The sequence below is a fragment of the Myotis myotis genome, unplaced genomic scaffold (genome assembly GCF_014108235.1).
Source record: "Myotis myotis isolate mMyoMyo1 unplaced genomic scaffold, mMyoMyo1.p scaffold_m19_p_10, whole genome shotgun sequence".
Taxonomy (NCBI): Eukaryota; Metazoa; Chordata; class Mammalia; order Chiroptera; family Vespertilionidae; genus Myotis; species Myotis myotis.
In genome coordinates this window covers 11,381,244-11,396,737 of record NW_023416314.1, presented here as the reverse complement: position 1 = coordinate 11,396,737, position 15,494 = coordinate 11,381,244, and the positions used below count along the sequence as shown (strand labels likewise).

The following is a 15,494-nucleotide window of genomic DNA, read 5'->3' as shown; positions in this document are numbered from 1 at the left end:
ATTTTTTTGGTGCGATGGTAAACGGGATTGTTTTTATAATCTCTCTTTCTGAAAGTTCACTGTTGGTGTATAGAAATGCCTCGGATTTCTTGGGGTTAATTTTGTATCCTGCTACATTGCCAAATTCATGTATTAAGTCCAGTAGCTTTTGGATGGAGTCTCTAGGGTTTTGTATGTATAATATCATGTCGTCTGCAAATAAGGACAGTTTTACTTCCTCTTTTCCAATTTGGATGCCTTTTATTTCTTCTTCTTGCCGAATTGCAATGGCTAACACTTCCAGTACTATGTTGAACAGGAGTGGTGAGAGGGGGCATCCCTGTCTTGTTCCTGTTCTTAGGGGAAATGGTGTTAGTTTTTGTCCATTGAGTATGATGTTGGCTGTGGGCCTGTCATATATGGCTTTTATTATGTTGAGGTATGATCCTTCTACTCCCACCTTGCTGAGAGCTTTTATCAAAAATGGGTGTTGAATTTTGTCAAATGCTTTTTCTGCATCAATTGATATGACCATGTGGTTTTTTTCTTTCAATTTGTTTATGTGATGTATCACGTTTATTGATTTGCGGATATTGTACCATCCTTGCATCCCTGGGATAAATCCTACTTGGTCATGGTGTATGATCTTTCTGATGTACTGCTGGATCCGATTTGCTAAGATTTTGTTGAGGATTTTGGCATCTATGTTCATGAGGGATATTGGCCTGTAATTCTCTTTCATTGTGTTGTCTTTACCTGGTTTTGGTATTAGGGTGATGCTGGTTTCATAGAATGAGCTTGGAAGTGTTCCTTCCTCTTGAATTTTTTGTAGTAGTCTGAGGAGGATAGGTTTTAGTTCTTCCTTGAATGTTTGGTAAAACTCCCCTGTGAAGCCGTCTGGTCCTGGGCTTTTGTTTGCTGGAAGCTTTTTGATGACTGCTTCAATTTCTTCCATAGTTATTGGCCTGTTGAGATTTTTAGATTCTTCCTGATTGAGTTTTGGAATGTTGTATTTTTCTAGGAATTTGTCCATTTCCTCCAGGTTGTCTAGTTTGTTGGAGTAGAGCTGTCCATAGTATTTTTTAACAATCATTTGTATTTCTGTGGGGTCTGTTGTTATTTCGCCTCTATCGTTTCTGATTTTGTTTATTTGGGTCCTCTCTCTTTGCTTCTTGGTGAGTCTGGCTAGAGGTTTGTCAATCTTGTTTATCCTTTCAAAGAACCAGCTCTTGGTTTCATTGATTTTCTGTATTGTTTTTTTGGTCTCTATGTCATTTATTTCTGCTCTAATCTTTATTATCTCCTTCCTTCTGCTCACTCTGGGGTTTTCTTGTTGCTCTCTTTCTAATTCTTTGAGTTGTAGAGTTAGATGATTTACTACCATTTTTTCTTGTTTGTTGAGATAGGCCTGTAGAGCTATAAACTTCCCTCTCAGGACTGCTTTCATTGTGTCCCATAGGTTTTGGATTGTTGTGTTTTCATTGTCATTAGTTTCCAGGATATTTCGAATTTCTTCTTTGATTTCATTGGTAACCCAATCAATATTTAATAGCATGCTATTCAGCTTCCAGGTGTTTGAGTATTTTGGGTTGTTTTTATTGTAGTTTATTTCTAATATTATGCCATCGTGGTCTGCGAAGACGCTTTTTATGATTTCAATTTTCTTGAATTTGGGGATACTTTGCTTGTGACCCAATATATGGTCTATTTTTGAATATGTCCTATGAGCATTTGAGTAGAATGTATATTCCCTGGCTTTCGGGTGAAGTGTTCTGAAGATGTCTATTAAGTCCATCTGATCTAGTGAGTCATTTAGGATTGCTGTATCTTTGCTGATTATTTGTCTAGAGGACTTATCCAGTGCTGTCAGTGGTGTATTAAAGTCCCCTACTATGATTGTATTGTTGTCGATCTCTCCTTTGATATCTTCCAGGAGTTTTTTTATGAATTTGGGTGCTCCTGCATTGGGTGCATATATGTTTACCAGGGTTATATCTTCTTGTTGTATTGATCCCTTTAGTATTATGAAGTGGCCTTCCTTATCTCTTGTTATGGCCTTCACTTTGAGGTCTATTTTGTCCGATATAAGTATTGCTACCCCAGCTTTCTTTTCCTTTCCATTTGCCTGAAAGATATTTTTCCATCCTTTCACTTTCAGTCTGTGTGAGTCTCTTCTAATGAGGTGGGTTTCTTGTAGACAGCAGATGTATGGGTCATGTTTTTTTATCCATTCAGCCACTCGATGTCTTTTGTTTGGAGCATTTAGTCCGTTTACGTTTAAAGTTATTATTGAAAGGTACTTGTTTGTAGGCATTTCTGTTTTTGTGTGGCTGTTTTCTTTCTGAGCTTTTTATTTCTTATTTTTATACCAGTCCCTTTAGCATTCCTTGCATTGCTGGCTTGGTGGTGATAAACTCCCTTAGCCTTTTTTTGTCTGTGAAGCTTCTTATTTCCCCTTCAAGTTTGAATGATAGCCTTGCTGGATAGAGTATTCTTGGATTCAGTCCTTTGCTTTGCATCACTTTGTAAATTTCCGTCCATTCTTTTCTGGCCTGATGTGTTTCTGTTGAGAAATCATTTGACAATCTAATGGGAGATCCCTTGTATGTAACTTTCCGTCTCTCTCTTGCAGCCTGTAAGATTCTCTCTTTGTCCTGAACATTTGCCATGGTAATTATGATGTGTCTTGGTGTGGGTCTTTTTGGGTTCACCTTGTTTGGGACTCTCTGGGCTTTTGTGACTTTTTTCTTCCCCCCCTCAGGGAAGTTTTCTGATATTATTTCTTCTAATAGGTTTTCTAATCCTTGTTCATCCTTCTGTTGTTCTGGTACCCCTATTATTCGTATGTTGTTTCGTTTCATGTTGTCCCAAAGCTCCTTTAGGCTCTCCTCCTGTCTTTTCATTTTTTTCTCCAATTGCAGTACGTTTTGGGTGTGTTTTGCTTCCTTGTCTTCTAAATCACTAATTCGGTCCTCCGCTTCTCCTAGTCTACTGTTGATACTTTCAATGGAGTTTTTCATTGCAGCTATATCACTCTTCATTTCTTCTTGGGTCTTACTTAAGTTGTTGATTTTTTCATCTGTTTCTTCTAGCTTCTTGGAGAGGTTGTCGATTTTTTCCTCCATCTGGTTTGCACTCTAGGACCCTTATTCTGAATTCTTTTTCTGTCATGTTGCATGCCTCTGTATTACTTAGCTGCTTTTCTGGAGAGTCCTCCTTCTCTTTCCTTTGGGGGTTTCTTTGTCTACCCATGTTTGATCTCGCTGACATATCTAGACGTTGAGTCGTTCAGTGGCTGCTCCCTTGGTGGCAGTGACTCCTTGGTCTGTGGTTGCTCTTCGGGCGGTTGCGGTAGCAGCTGCTCTTCAGTTGGCAGCAGCTCCTCTGGTGGGTGCTGTTCACAGCTGTGGTGGCTCTTCTGGCTGGTGGGGCAAGGTTTCACGTACAGCTGCTGTTCCTCAGCAGAGGGTGTGGTGCTCAGGAGGTTGCTGTTGCTTGGGTCTGCTGCGTTGTTTTAAAGGCACAAAATACAACACAACAAGGCACCACGTACCAGGCACTATACACAAATATATTCACGATATTAATAACCCCAAATAAAGGTGACCACCTGAATTAAGAGAATTAGGGGATAAGGAAGAAGGAAGAGAAAAAGAGAAAAGAGAAAAAAGAAAAGAAAATTAGGGACCAAAAAAAGGAGTGCAAAAATGAAATTGGGAAAAAGGAGGGGGGAAAATAAAAGCGAGAAAAGAAAAGAAAAGAAAAAAAAAGAGCGAAAAGAGAGAATGAAGTGGAAGAGGGGAAGAGACTTTTTTATATGAGGAGAATACTCCTATAGAACAGCCATTAATCCCAACAAATTCCAGCAACAGCTCCCTGGAGATGAATGCAAACTAGAAACAACCAATAATATAACGATGAAAATAGAATGGAGAACACTAATCCCAAAATAAAATAAAGAGACAATAAAATGGCACTTTAAAAAAAAATGGTAAAATGGTAGCAGTAATAATGCTGGTTAAAAATAAGAAGGTAGTAATTAAAAGGGTAAAATCAGGTGATGGAAAAAAGAAGAGAAAAAAAAAAAAAAAAAAAATTGCTTTCTTAGTTAAAAGGTGAAAAAAGAAAAAAAAAATATTGCAGTAGTGAAGGTCCTTCGGTTCTTCTATTCTTCAGTGTGGCTCGCCTTAGACCTGCCAGGTATTCAGGAGAGTGTTGAGTTTCCCTGCGATACCCTGTTCCTCTGTGTTGTAAACCACAGTCCTTATTTTAAAGCAAGCCGCATTTGTTTCCCAGACTGCCTTATTTTGTGTTTAGCAAAGAGTCAGTTTGTGGGTCAGCCTCTGGGTGGCAGTGTTCTGGGGTTGGCCTCTGAGGCTATAGGGCCTCTCTGTCCAGTGGAAGTTCAGTGGAAGAGCTGGCTGCGTAAGAGTTACCAGTGCTGTGTTGTTGCTGGGATTGAAAATCCCTCTATAGGCCAGACCCTGTTAACTCCCAGGGACTGATCAGGTTATTTTAATCCTTGATCTCCTACAGGGTGGAATCTGGGTGTGGCTGTGCTCCTTGCCTGGGGGTTGGGGGGAGGAGTCTCACTCTCCGGAGAGAATGGCTGCCTCAGTCCTGGGCTCAGGGGTGACTCAGCACTCAATTCGCTGCCACCTCTCCCGGCCCCCCTTCTCTCCTCAGTCTCTCCCCAGATTCCACTCCTCCGCACACTCTCCCTCTCTTCAGCACCGGTGAGTGTTTGTATCTGAAATGTCCCACGAACAGGATTCAGTGAGAACAAACAAACAAACGCCGGCCACGGAAACGGGGAAGGCTTGGTTTCTGTAAGCTTCTTCTCTTACCGGGACTGCATGGTCTGGTCAGCTCTTCAGGCTGCCCCCTTTAGGCTCAGTCCTCCGTGATCACAGAACCCAGCTCTCAATTCCCCCGGCAGCGCCAGGAATCCCGCGGTTCTCCTTTCCCCCGTTAGGGGCTGTGCCTGTCCCAAGGACGCGGCTGTCTGCCACGCGGTCTCCCTCTGACTCTCTGGGCTCAGAGGTCTGGCAAACTTTCCTGCCCAAATCCCTGGTTTTTTTACCTTTCCAGGGGAGTTCTGCTCTTCCCGGCTGCAAACCGTCTCGCCAGCTGAGGAATTTCGCCAATTCGGGGTGGATGTTACTAGTTTCAGCTGCTCACTCCATTTGCTCAGGGACACGACCTGGGACGCGTCTGCCTATACCGCCGCCATCTTTCTTGTCCCTATACATTTTTCTTAATTAATTTGTTTGTTTTGTAAACACACACACACACACACACACACACACACACACACACACACTCCTATGTATCCAATGGCTTTTCCATTCCAACTCTAGTCTTTAATATCTTTAGATCGTTAAGACAGTCAATGTATCCTTCTTTTTCTTCTCCTTTCTTTCCCTCCATACTTTATGGGAAAGGTAAATGTAAAAATTCCATTCAAACTTTAGTCAATTAAAAATATCCACTTTAACCAGTTACTGGTATTAATTTTTCTAAGTTCTTTTCCAGACTTTTACCTAAGCATTTACATTTTTTAATTATGACATTGTGTATAAATTTTTCATTCTTCTTTAGCCTTATCCCCACCTTAAAAAAATGTAAGCACAAATTAAACACAAAGTACCATTTAAGTCCTTCCTGCAATGTTTTAGGGGAAGTTTGGGTTATTTTCAGTGACTTCATTTTCCCACTGCATGAAGACGGGCTGAGCCCAGGGAGGCACAGTGTGCAGACCTTAATAGTTACTTTGCTGTTAAGCAGAAATGCTAAATAGTATTTCAGAGCAATTCAGTAATTCTCACTCAGCTTGAATGTCTAATATTTAAAGTTAATGTCTTATATCCAAGTATATTAATGAAACTATCTTGGTACTCTTAGAGTCAGACAGTTAGGTAACGATCTGGTCATCAGCTGTCCCTGCCATCTCTTTCCTTTTTGTAAAATAAAAGTCTTCTAGCCACCTTTCTGTCTTAACACTTTGCTTTACTTTTTAAAAATTGGCTTTATTTATTTTTTTTATTTTACTTTTCTTTTTTGCAATTTTAGAGTGAAAATTTGTAATTTTCAGAGAAAAACTGAAAAGATAGTACAGAGTTCCATATAATTTATACCCAGTTTTCTCTGTTAATACAACTTATGTCAGTATAGTAAATTTGTTACAATTAATGAATCACTACTGATACTGTTTTTAATTGTGATATGGTCCTTTCTCAGCAAAGTTTTAAAAATTTGCATTATTTTATTGAATAAACAAAACAATAAAATTGTCTGCCATACAAAATATTTCTAGCTAAAGCCTAACAAAAAATAACAGAAAATAAGATCAAGCAACTATGCAGAATATTATTGATGCTCTTCATGAATATCTTTTGCTCACTATTACACATACTGATTGACCTTTTATTTTTATTATTGTTTTTATTCTCACCTGAGGATCTGTTTATTGATTTTAGAGAGAGGGAGAGATAGAGAGAGATAGACAGACAGACATCAATGTGAGAGAGAAACATTGATCAGTTGCCTCCCGTACTAGGAAACAAACTCGCAACCTAGGGATGTGCCCTGATCAGGAATTGAACTTGCAACCTTTCTGGTGTATGGGGAACAATGCTCCAACCAACTGAGCCCCTTGGCCGGGCCTATTAACCCTTTCTAAAAAAAGATAACTTACAATGGAAAAGTAGCTCCAGCTTGTAGCTAATACATGTATGTAAATAAATAGAACTTAGCCAGAGAAGTACAGCCACTCAGAGGCTATTTCCTTTCTCTCTTAGTTGGGTGAATTCTCCTTTCTCAGCCAGTGAGAGAAAGGTCTGAATTAATAAGTGTGAGTTGGACATTTCTGCTATTACCAGGCCGTGTATTTTTTTTTTTTATTCTTGCAAAATTATACCAAGGTCTTTGAAAGCATATACCTTTTTCAGATCAAGGATAAAGTGTCTTTCATTCTGCTCTTGGGTAAGCTTAATCTTTGATGTGTAACAGTTAAAACTGAGACTTATGCTATTAATTTCCAGCTAATTAAAAGCTATCTTGCCATTTGTCTCAGTGATCCCACTTCTAGGAATATATCCTAAAAAATCCAAAACACCAATCAGAAAGAATATATGCACCCTCTGTTCATAGCAGCACAATTTATAATAGCTAATATCTGGAAATAGCCCAAGTGCCCATCAGTAGATGTGTGGATAAAAAAGCTGTGATACATTTATAGTGTGGAATACTATGCAGCAGTAAAAAAAAGGGACAGCATGGAGGGACCTGGAGAGTATTAGCTAAGTGAAATAAGCCAGTCAGAGAAAGACAAGTATCACATGATCTCACTTATATATGGAATCTAATGAACAAAATAAACTGATGAAAAAAATAGATCCTAAGACATAGAAGCATAGGACATACTGCAGAATCTCAGAGGGAAGGTGGGGGAGTATGGGTGGGTGGGCACTGATCAACCAAAGAACTTGTATGCTTATATGCATAACCCATGGACACAGACTTAGGGGGTGAAGGCCTGGGGTGGGGAGGGGGGAACAGGCTAGAAGGGGTCACTGGAGGAAAAAAGTGGACATATAATACTTTCAACAATAAAGATTTAGTTTTAAAAACAAAAGCTATCTTCGTGGCTTTTAAAATATTTTAAAAATATTAAATGTTTGTTTTTTTGTTTTTTTTTCTTAATTAAATCTTTATTGTTCAGATTATTACATTTGTTCCTCTTTTTTCCCCCCATAACTCCCCTCCTCCCAGTTCCCGCCCCACCATCCGCCCTCACTCCCCACCCACTGTCCTCATCCATAGGTACACGATTTTTGTCCAGTCTCTTCCCGCATCTCCCACACCCCTTTCCCCCCCAAGAATAGTCAGTCCATTCCCTTTCTATGTCCCTGATTCTATTATGATCACCAGATTATTTATTCACTTGATTCTTAGATTCACTTGTTGATAGATGCATGTTTGTTGTTCATAATTTGTATCTTTACCTTTTTCTTCTTCTTCCTCTTCTTAAAGGATACCTTTCAGCATTTCATATAATACTGGTTTGGTGGTGATGAACTCCTTTAGCTTTTCCTTATCTGTGAAGCTCTTTATCTGACCTTCAGTTCTGAATGATAGCTTTGCTGGATAAAGTAATCTTGGTTGTAGGTTCTTGGTATTCATCACTTTGAATATTTCTTGCCATTCCCTTCTGGCCTGCAAAGTTTCTGTTGAGAAATCAGCTGACAGTCGTATGGGTACTCCCTTGTAGGTAACTGAGTTTCTTTCTCTTGCTGCTCTTAAGAGTGTCTCTTTGTCTTTTGCTCTTGGCATTTTAATTATGATGTGTCTTGGTGTGGTCCTCTTTGGATTCCTTTTGTTTGGGATTCTCCATGCTTCCTGGACTTGTAAGTCTATTTCTTTCACCAGGTAGGGGAAGTTTTCTGTCATTATTTCTTCAAATAGGTTTTCAATATCTTGCTCTCTCTCATCTTCTGGCACCCCTATAATTCTGATGTTGGTACGTTTGAAGCTGTCCCAGAGGCTCCTTACACTATCTTCGTATTTTCGGATTCTTTTTTCATTTTGCTTTTCTGGTTGGGTGTTTTTAGCTTCTTCGCATTTCAAATCTTTGCCTTGATTCTTGCGGTCCTCTGGTCTGCTTTTGGGAGTCTGTATAATATTCGTTATTTCAGTCCGTGTATGTTTAATTTCTAGTTGGTTCTTTATCATAACATTGAGGGTCTCATTAGATTTGTTGAGGATCTCATTAAGTTTATCAGCAGCTTCTAGACAGTTCTTGAGAGACCTTAAAAGTGTGGTTCTGAACTGAATATCTTCCATTGACAGTTTTGTCTTGTTTCTTTGTCTCCGCATTTTTTCTGCTTTCTTGGTGCACCCCCTAGTGGTCTTTGTGAGCAGTCCTCCTGTAGTTAAGCCTTGATTATTGTAGTTAATACTAGGGGGATTTGACCTCCAGGCCAGCTGGCTGTCTAAAAATATTAAATGTTTTTAAAAACATTAAAATATATTGCTCATAGGCATGTATACATTATTAAATGTTAGCCGTATTCCCTAGTAAGGGTCCATCTGTTGCAACTGAGAATAGATAGCAATAACATTTCATGTTTGCAATTTTTCCCCCATAGGTTTATTTATGTTTACCCAACTTTCGATCTCTTACCGAGGGTCACTGCCTGATAGTCCCTCTTCAGCACCATAGAGCCGCTACCTTATTGGATGAAGACATCTGGGAGGAAATTCAGGTCAGCATGATAATGTTCATTATCATTGTAAAGCTTATGAACAATTTTTACAAACTATTCTGATAAATCTCAACAAGTTTTATACCTTCATCCAATGAATTTTAACTTTCTGAACTTGTATACATTTATATAGTTGTGCATATCTGTGGATCATGGTATTTTCACCATGATCCCTTATGTACTACACACTTTGGAAGCTTTTTACTTTCTTAAAATTTATTGATTGATTTTAGAGAGAGAGAGGAAGGGAAAGACAGAAAGAGAGAAACATCGATTTGTTGTTCCATTTATTGATGCATTCATTAGTTGATTCTTGTATGAGCCCTGACCTGGGATCGAATCTGCAACCTGGTGTATTAGGATGGCACTCTAATCAACTGTGCTACCCAGCCAGGGCCATATTTTGAAAGTTAAAAAAAAAATAATAATTTTTTTTAAAATTGAGATACATTGACATATAACATATTAGTTTCAGGTGTTCAACTGAAAGCTTTTGTCTACTAAATAAACTGTGACAAAGTAATTATTATTTTTACTTTAAAAAAGCCAGTGTAAGATTTTTTTAAAAAATATATTTTATTGATTTTTTACAGAGAGGAAGGGAGAGGGATAGAGAGTTAGAAACATCGATGAGAGAGAAACATCCATCAGCTGCCTCCTGCACACCCCCTATTGGGGATGTGCCCGCAACCAAGGTACACGCCCTTGACCGGAATCGAACGGGGGACCCTTCAGTCCGCAGGCCAATGCTCTATCCACTGAGCCAAACCAGTTAGGGCCAGTGTAAGATTTTTAATCTGTGCATTTGTGAAACATGAGATAATCATGCTTATGGCAGTAAGCTAATAAGTTACAGCCAAAAGGAAAGATATTTTTAGATAATGAAAAATAAATTTTGGAAGTTAGATGTTTATATTCAGCAGTTGTTTTATTTTTCTGTAATGGAACTGGCTGTCTCTGCTGTTGTGATTTTGAGGGGATTTGTTACCAGCTTTAATTTTTGCACTTTTCCCTTTATAACCTGGCTTATAGTTTGGATTCAGGGACTTTGTGTATGTGTCAGGGAGCTTTAAGAAATTGAAAGGCATAATAGTATGGTTGAAATTGCTGCTGAATTATTTCAAGACCTCATAATCACCAAGAAAGAAAGAATGAAAATTCTTGTTTTTTAAATACCTGACCACTGAATAGGGATACAGGGACTTCTACTAAGAAAAATGTGAAAATGGTTAGACTTCAAAAGAGACTATATACTAGTCTTTTCATGATGCCAGTAAAAATGCCAAAAGAGGAGCTATTTTAACTGCAAGTCTCTTTCTCCCTGGAATATTTAAGTTTATGCTGGGAAAGTTAAAGGACAGACTGTTTTAATGCATCTATGGCCATGCAAGGGTAAGAATGTGGACTAATATATTTGATGTGAAAATTTATTGTTTTTTTTCTAGTAGTGGATGTCAGTGCAATAAATAATTTCAAGTGAAAAGTATGCAAATTCAGTTTTCAGAATTATTTTGGGACTTTTCTGAAATGTTTCTAGAAAGTATATATACTTCCCAGCCTGTGTGGCTCAGGGGATTGAGCGTCGTCCCATGCACCAACAGGTTGCCGGTTCTATTCCTGGTCAGGGCACATGCCCAGGTTATGGGCTCCATCCCCAGTGGGGCCTTATAGGAGGGTACTCATGGATGTTTCTCTTTCATCGAAGTTTCTATCTCTCTCTCCATCTCCCTTCCTCTCTCTCTAAAATCAATTAAAAAAAAAAGAATGAAAAAAGTGGTACTCATATAAAACAAAAAATTTATATATCAAAACTGATTTTATTTAGAACAAAATACAGTGCCAGAAAGATTTTAGGTAATACAGGAATCAAGTCTGTGTGTTTTATATTTCTGTAAGAAATTAAGCTACTTTATGAAACACATTGAAGTAGATAAAGAAGGAATTTATTCAGTACAACATATACTGAATACATGAGTATAAGATAATCCAAGTGTTGTGAGAAATTCAGAGACAAACGCATTCATTAATTCTGCCCAAAGGTATGGCATATTCTAGTACAGGTTACATTATAGTTTAGCAGATTTTGTAAGCCATGTGAATTACAGAATATTGAGTGAGGGAAGAAAAACCAAATTGTTTCATATAAATAATGGCATTATAGCTCTTACTTCCAAATATATATAAAAACTCAAATTACACCCTGTTGAATATCCTTATGGCCATTCACCTCTTTTAGAGAATATATTTAAAAAAAATGATTAGACCTAGCAAAATATATTGTTTGCAGCCCAGCCTGCGTGACTCAGTGGTTGAGCGTCAGCCTATGAACCAGGAGGTCAAGGTCTGAGTCCCATGCCTGGGTTGTGGGCTCCATCCCCAGTGTGTGGTGTGAGGAGGCAACTGATCAATGATTCTCTCTCTCCCCCTTTTGATGTTTCTATCTCTCTCCCCCTTTCCCTTCCTCTCTGAAATCAATAAAAATATAAAAAAATATATATATATATAGTTTGCAAATACAGGAGCCATTTCTTTCAAGTGACTTTTCCCCCATCCTCTAGTAACATTTAAATTTAATCTTAGATTTTATATTTAATAAAAATGCAAAGATAAGTTTCAGCAAAACATAGGGGAATAATTACAAATTTTGAATGAATAAAGTTCCAAATTTTTAGTTTTATTAAATGCATAGTGAAATTCTGTCCCCTTTAAATTTATTTTTATCAGTTTGACAAATATGTTTGAACATATGTTATAGGTCCATTTTTTAAATATCCCAAATTGGCAGTTTGGTGGTAGACTCTTTGATTCTCATCTACAGTGGACTTCACTGTTGAGTGATATAATGGGGTCATTTCATTGGGAAACCTCCAGTGTGGGTACCTTTATGTCTTTTTCTTGGGGCCAATCAGAATCTCTAGAAAGACCCTTTTAATCTCTTGCCCAGAGCATTTAAACCAACTGGCCAGTGTTCTGGGAGCTGAGTCAGGGAAGAGGCTGGAGTGCCAAAATGTTGAACATTTAAGAACATTAAGTAACACTTCCTATAATGCCCCTGTTTTCAGACTATAGAATCTCAACTCTCCCAGCAGCCTTCTACAAAGGATAATCCTACAGTATTCTGCTGGTGTGGAGGAGGGCCTCTGGGGTTTTAAAGACTTCCTCCTATGCCATCTGGGTTTTTTCTTTGTTTGTTTTTAATCCTCCCTGGAGGCTATGTTTATTGATTATCTGAGAGAAAGAGGAAGGGAAAGAGTGAGAGAGAAACATCAGTTGGTTGCGTCTCTTACACGCCCTGACCAGGGATCAGACCCACAACCGAGGTATGCGCCCTGACTGGGATCCTTCAGAGAGATAGAGAAATCCGATGTTAAGGAGATAACATTAAATTTCCATATTCCTAGTAGAAAATACTTCACTTTTAAGGAACCCACAACCTTTTGGTGTATGGGACGCCACTCCAACCAACTGAGCCACCTGGCCAGGGCACCGTCTGTTTTCACCACACCTTCCCTTCACTTCCACAATTACATGGTGCTGCCCGGTCCTGAGCCTTTTGAGGGTTCTGCAGCCTGGCCCTCTTCTTTACTGTCCCTGCTAAGCCCCGCCCCCTATGTCACCCAGGTGTGAACCCGCTTCTAGTGTTTAAGTCAGGTAATCCCTGGTGATCTGATCATTAGTGTTTTTCTCTCATTATTTGTTCTAGTAGTTTTGTGCTGTTTAAAAATTAATGTCATTTTTGAGGGGTCACTCTGTGAAGGGTAAAGAGTTAAATGTGTATGTTCTGTTCTATCTCATAACATTTATCTTTGGATAACTTTCCTTTAGAACTTTAAGTTCTATTAGAAAACTTGAATAAATAATAGGATTAATATTATATGATAGCTTTGATTTTTTCATTTTCTTTTCAAAATTGTTTACTCATACCTACTTGATTTTTTTGTGATGTGACTTGATACATATTAAGAATTATAATGCCCTGTAGTATTGTTTACTTAAATGTGTTATAAGGAATTTTAGTTCAGGTGTGTTACCTAAACGAGGAATAGCAATTAGGTGAGTAATCATAGCTTAGAATTGTGGAAAATAGTGATTACCCAAAGGGTGAAGTATTTTCCACTAGGAATATGGAAATTTTATGTTATCCCCATAACATGGGATCTCTATATCTCTCTGAAGCATAAAATAGTTTTGGTATCACAATGAACTGAAGAGCTTTCTTCACTGTTTAGTTTTCATATAACTATAAAAAATGAATATTATTTAAATATGTATAGTATATTCATTATATTGAACTCCGGGGGCGGAATCCTGCTTTAATGGAATTGGTAACCTCAAAGTACACCATTAAACTCATATTTTAAAATTAAAGTCTTTTATATTCATAGAGCAGAAGTACTTACAATAGTATGTGTCCTCCTTGAAGCTGTTAGCTTGATGTTTATATATTTTATAGCATTGTACTATTCTTTTATCACTACTCATTTAGTACTTTTGAGTTTTCATTTATAATTCATGACATCTTGAGTCTAAATATGGCCCCACCTAAGCCCCAGAGAGGCTGGGAAATTTGGTTTTCTTGTGTGCCCAGGAAGAGGGAAGGTGGGGTTAGGGGACGGGAATAGATTAACCAAAGAATGCATATGCATGCATAGCCCTTAGACAGTAGTGTGGGGAAGGCCTGGAGAGGGGGTGGGAATGGGGTGGAGGGGGTCAGTGGGGGAAAGATGGGGGACATCTGTCATACTTTCAACAATAAAGATAAATTAAAAAAAGAGACTATGTTCAACTTAATTATATTGCTGCAGTCAGAAATGAAAAGTGAATCCCATGCTTGTTGTTACTAAGTACCTTTCTAGTTCACCTCAAATTATAATTATTTGATCCTTCCCTCCCTCCTTCCCTCCCTCCCTCCCTTTTCTACTTGCTCTTACTTCATAAAATGAATGGAAGATGGAAAAGTGGTGAGTGACAATAGTAGATGAACAGTAGAGGCCTGGCTGGGACCAGATTGTTCATCCCCTACCCACAGTAATAAGTAGCCTCTTCGCTTTTCGGGTATCAACAGAGGCTGAGTGGGGAACTTGAACTTCTAGGCAATGTCTCAGCAGCATCCTGGTCAAATCTCCAGAGAATTATGCTAAGTGAAAAACATCAACTCCAAAAGATTGTGTGATTCAATTTATATAATTTTCCTGAAATGACAGAATTAAAGAAAGTAGAACGAAGTGGTTGTTGTCAGGGTTTAAGAAAGGAGATGGGGGTTGGAGTGAGTGTGACTAGAAAAGGGCAACAGGAGACATCCTCATAGTATTTGAGTCACTGTGTATCTTGACTGCATCAATATTAGTATCTTGCTTGTCTGTGCTTTTGTAAAATGTTACCATGGGGAGAAGCTGGGTTAAGAGCACAAGGGATTGCTCTGTATTATTTCTACATGTGATCTATATCATAAGAAAATAACTTTAAGATATTTAAAAATTATAAATCAAGCTGATAAATCTAAATAAAAAGTGTTTCATTCCCTACTTGGACAAATATACTTGCATAACACTCTACTAGGCCAAGTTTGAATTTGTAATTCTCAGACCACCAGGGGTCTGCGCATGATGCTGTGGGGAGAGTTGGCTTCTGGTCTTCAGCCTAGTGCTCCCCTTTCTTCTTCTAATCCCTGCCCCCTCCTATACTATGAGGGGTGTCCTGTGAATCCATGTTAAAGTCGTGGACTCCATGTCTAAGCTCCTCTACAAACAACTGTCCCTCAGGTCAAGGAGTGTGAAATGTGAATAAAATAAGTAAAAAATTTAAAAAATAGTGATTTTGTAATAATGATGAGCTATTTGGGAAAAGAAAGTACTCTTTTCATCTTTAGTATATTTGATTTTCATATTCTTGGTAGGACTGGAAATAGGGGATTGCTTGAATACACAAGGTTACAAGTGAAGGGTCAGCAGACATGTAAGGGAACCAGCAAATGAAGATGCTGTGAGCATAGGGAAAAAATTAGAAGTGAATTCTGCTTGTCTGTTACTGAATTAAAGGATGCCTGCTTGCTCAGAGTACCTTTTTTGGCATATGGATGTTATTCTATATTTTACTGTAATTTCTGCATATTTTACCACCTGAATTTGATTTGATCTCTTTTGTTATTTTAGTTTATTGGAACCATTTCATTTATACATAAAACTATGCAGTGTGAATTTCAGTTTAAAAAAATGTTGCTTAAATATGTGAAATTATGTACTGGATGTA

The 15,494-nt window shown here is 38.2% G+C and overlaps 1 protein-coding gene across 4 annotated transcripts in view; it reads left to right on the top strand.

The window, feature by feature from the left end:
* Positions 1–15,494, top strand: part of CWF19L2 (CWF19 like cell cycle control factor 2) — a 96,156-nt gene that overhangs the window by 64,364 nt on the left and 16,298 nt on the right. For 3 of the 4 annotated variants that reach the window (XM_036324462.1, XM_036324461.1, XM_036324464.1), the window contains one exon: positions 9,129–9,245. The exons of the other annotated variant lie outside the window; for it this stretch is intronic. In XM_036324462.1, the coding sequence (XP_036180355.1) occupies positions 9,129–9,245 (117 nt within the window). The remainder of the gene's footprint in view (positions 1–9,128; positions 9,246–15,494) is intronic. 4 annotated transcript variants of the gene reach the window in all.